Source organism: Neomonachus schauinslandi, chromosome 1, assembly GCF_002201575.2.
Source record: "Neomonachus schauinslandi chromosome 1, ASM220157v2, whole genome shotgun sequence".
NCBI lineage: Eukaryota > Metazoa > Chordata > Mammalia > Carnivora > Phocidae > Neomonachus > Neomonachus schauinslandi.
In genome coordinates, this window is record NC_058403.1 from 28,844,646 (window position 1) to 28,846,717 (window position 2,072).

The window sequence follows — 2,072 nt, forward strand, 5'->3', positions numbered from 1 at the left end:
TTCTAACGGCACAAGGTGAAGTAAAGGAAACATAAAATGCATTTTAAGTTCTGCGTCTTTCCCTACCACACTGCTGGAATCCTCGTCTATCCACACAATAGATTAACTACCCTCTGTGCATACTATATTTTGCTCAGCCCTTAATATTCTGAAGCAGGGCTGAAGCAGTCGTTATCTGTGGCGGTTCCTGGGTGATTTTCAAGCCCAGCACTACCCACCCAAGTGGCAGTGACACCGGCTTTCAATGAAGCCTTATTACTCTTAAAAGAGCAATTTGGTTGGTCACACGGCTATTAGGATCACACGGCAGCCTGAAAGCTGTCAGTACAACAGCTTCTCATCTTTTTCACACAATCCTGACATCTTTTCTCTTTTCTGCTGGACACAGACATGACTGTTTTTATCATTTTCAATCAAGCTCACCCAGCACACTGAGGAATATATTCCCACTGAAAGCAAAGTGAAGATCAGAAATTATTTTCTAGCTCCTGGAGCTGGAGCAGAGCTGACTCCGTGCTGAGAGGAGCCGGATCCGTGAGAAATGTAGCTTGGCTCAGGGCTACATCAGGGAGCTGCTATTTCAGCTGTTAAAGATGGCAAAACAACACCTACCTCAGGTTTTTCAATGATTAGTGCTGTTTTAATAACCGGGAGGGAAGAGGATGTGAGAAATTTTGTGAAATTAACTTGTGGCAATGTTATCATTTGAGAAAGTGGGGAAAATTACTAGACTTGAACTTTTCTTCGTTTTGATGCTCTTTTTCTCTGGACCAACTCTGAGCAAGCTGACTCGGACCCCCTGGAAAGGAAAACCTTGGAAAGGGGGTAAGTGATGAAAGTTTTGTGTTCAAGATCTAAATGGAGTTAGCAGGGCTGATCAGTGGCAACTTGAGGACAGCTAAAGGGTAGAGCAACTGCATCTGCTGGAAATCAGATTTTTATTTCAGGAAAGACGTTCTGTGCTGTAGGTGGCTAGTTATTGATATAAATATATATTTTTTGCAATTTTTGGTTTTCTGGGCTATCAAAGCATTACAAGGATTGTTTCCAGCAGGGAGGATATAGGGCCAGATGCATGGCGCTCTGGTGCAAGCATATGTGTGGTATCCTTAGGAAGCTGCATTATTTTTAAAAAAAGAAATGGGTCCTGAATATGTTAGATCCCTGAATTGTTTGGCAGATTTTGTGAACCGGTCAGAGGGATGCCTGCGGAGGGGCATGTGATGAAATGCAGTACTACCAACACTAATTTTCTGGCTGACTCTATCAGTGTTGGTGTGTTAATAAAGATAAATTGCATTAACTTTATTGAAAAAAAATCTGCTGAACAAGAACAAGCCTTTCGGTACTTTGGAGAATGGAAATCCATTTTCTTCTGCTCTTGAGAAATTATGATGAGATGAGGGAGATTTATGGTACTTTGACGCTGCCTTTTTGTAAAGTTCTGTTGATTCTGCTTTTCCTGAATGCCGTTTGTTTATACTAAACACAAGTTATCAGGGTATCCGTTCTGTGAATACTATAAGCCAAAAAGATGCTGCAGAAATATCCCATAAAAGACTTTCTGAACTGTGTTTGCATGTTTGGGGAAAAATCTTGCTGGGAGATATCAGAGGATTCTGCTTTGTAGGAGCATTTCTTTCACCTAACATTTTTCTCTCAGCTCTGGAAATGTTTTCTGGGTTTCCCCATCTTTGCTTTACTGTCAACAGTATGATGTGAGGTTAAGGAGAAGCATGAACATTAACAAGAAGTTTTAATAATTTATCACAACATCTCAGCAGGATTTTCTAAATACAGGAGCCTCTTCAGTTTGATCGTTCTGTTTCTCCTTTTGTTGCATTTAAGATATTACAAATCTTCCACCTCTAGTAACTCTGAGGGAAAAGTTCCAACAGGCACTTAGCTTAGATGGTTGGTGCAGATACACTCCTGAGGAGTGGAGCTGCAAATTATCTTTGGGCATTGTAAATTATATCACCACATTACTGTATTTCCTCGTGTTATCGGTGTGTGTGTGTGTGTGTGTGTGTGTGTGTGTGTGTGTGTGTGTGTGTGTGTGTGTGTGTGTG

At 41.1% G+C, this 2,072-nt stretch overlaps 1 protein-coding gene across 1 annotated transcript in view; it reads left to right on the plus strand.

The window, feature by feature from the left end:
* Positions 1–405: 405 nt before the first annotated feature.
* Positions 406–2,072, plus strand: part of ROBO2 (roundabout guidance receptor 2) — a 1,281,409-nt gene continuing 1,279,742 nt past the window's right edge. The window contains exon 1 of the mRNA XM_044919554.1: positions 406–825. Coding sequence (XP_044775489.1) covers positions 696–825 — 130 coding nt within the window. The 5' untranslated portion in view covers positions 406–695. The remainder of the gene's footprint in view (positions 826–2,072) is intronic.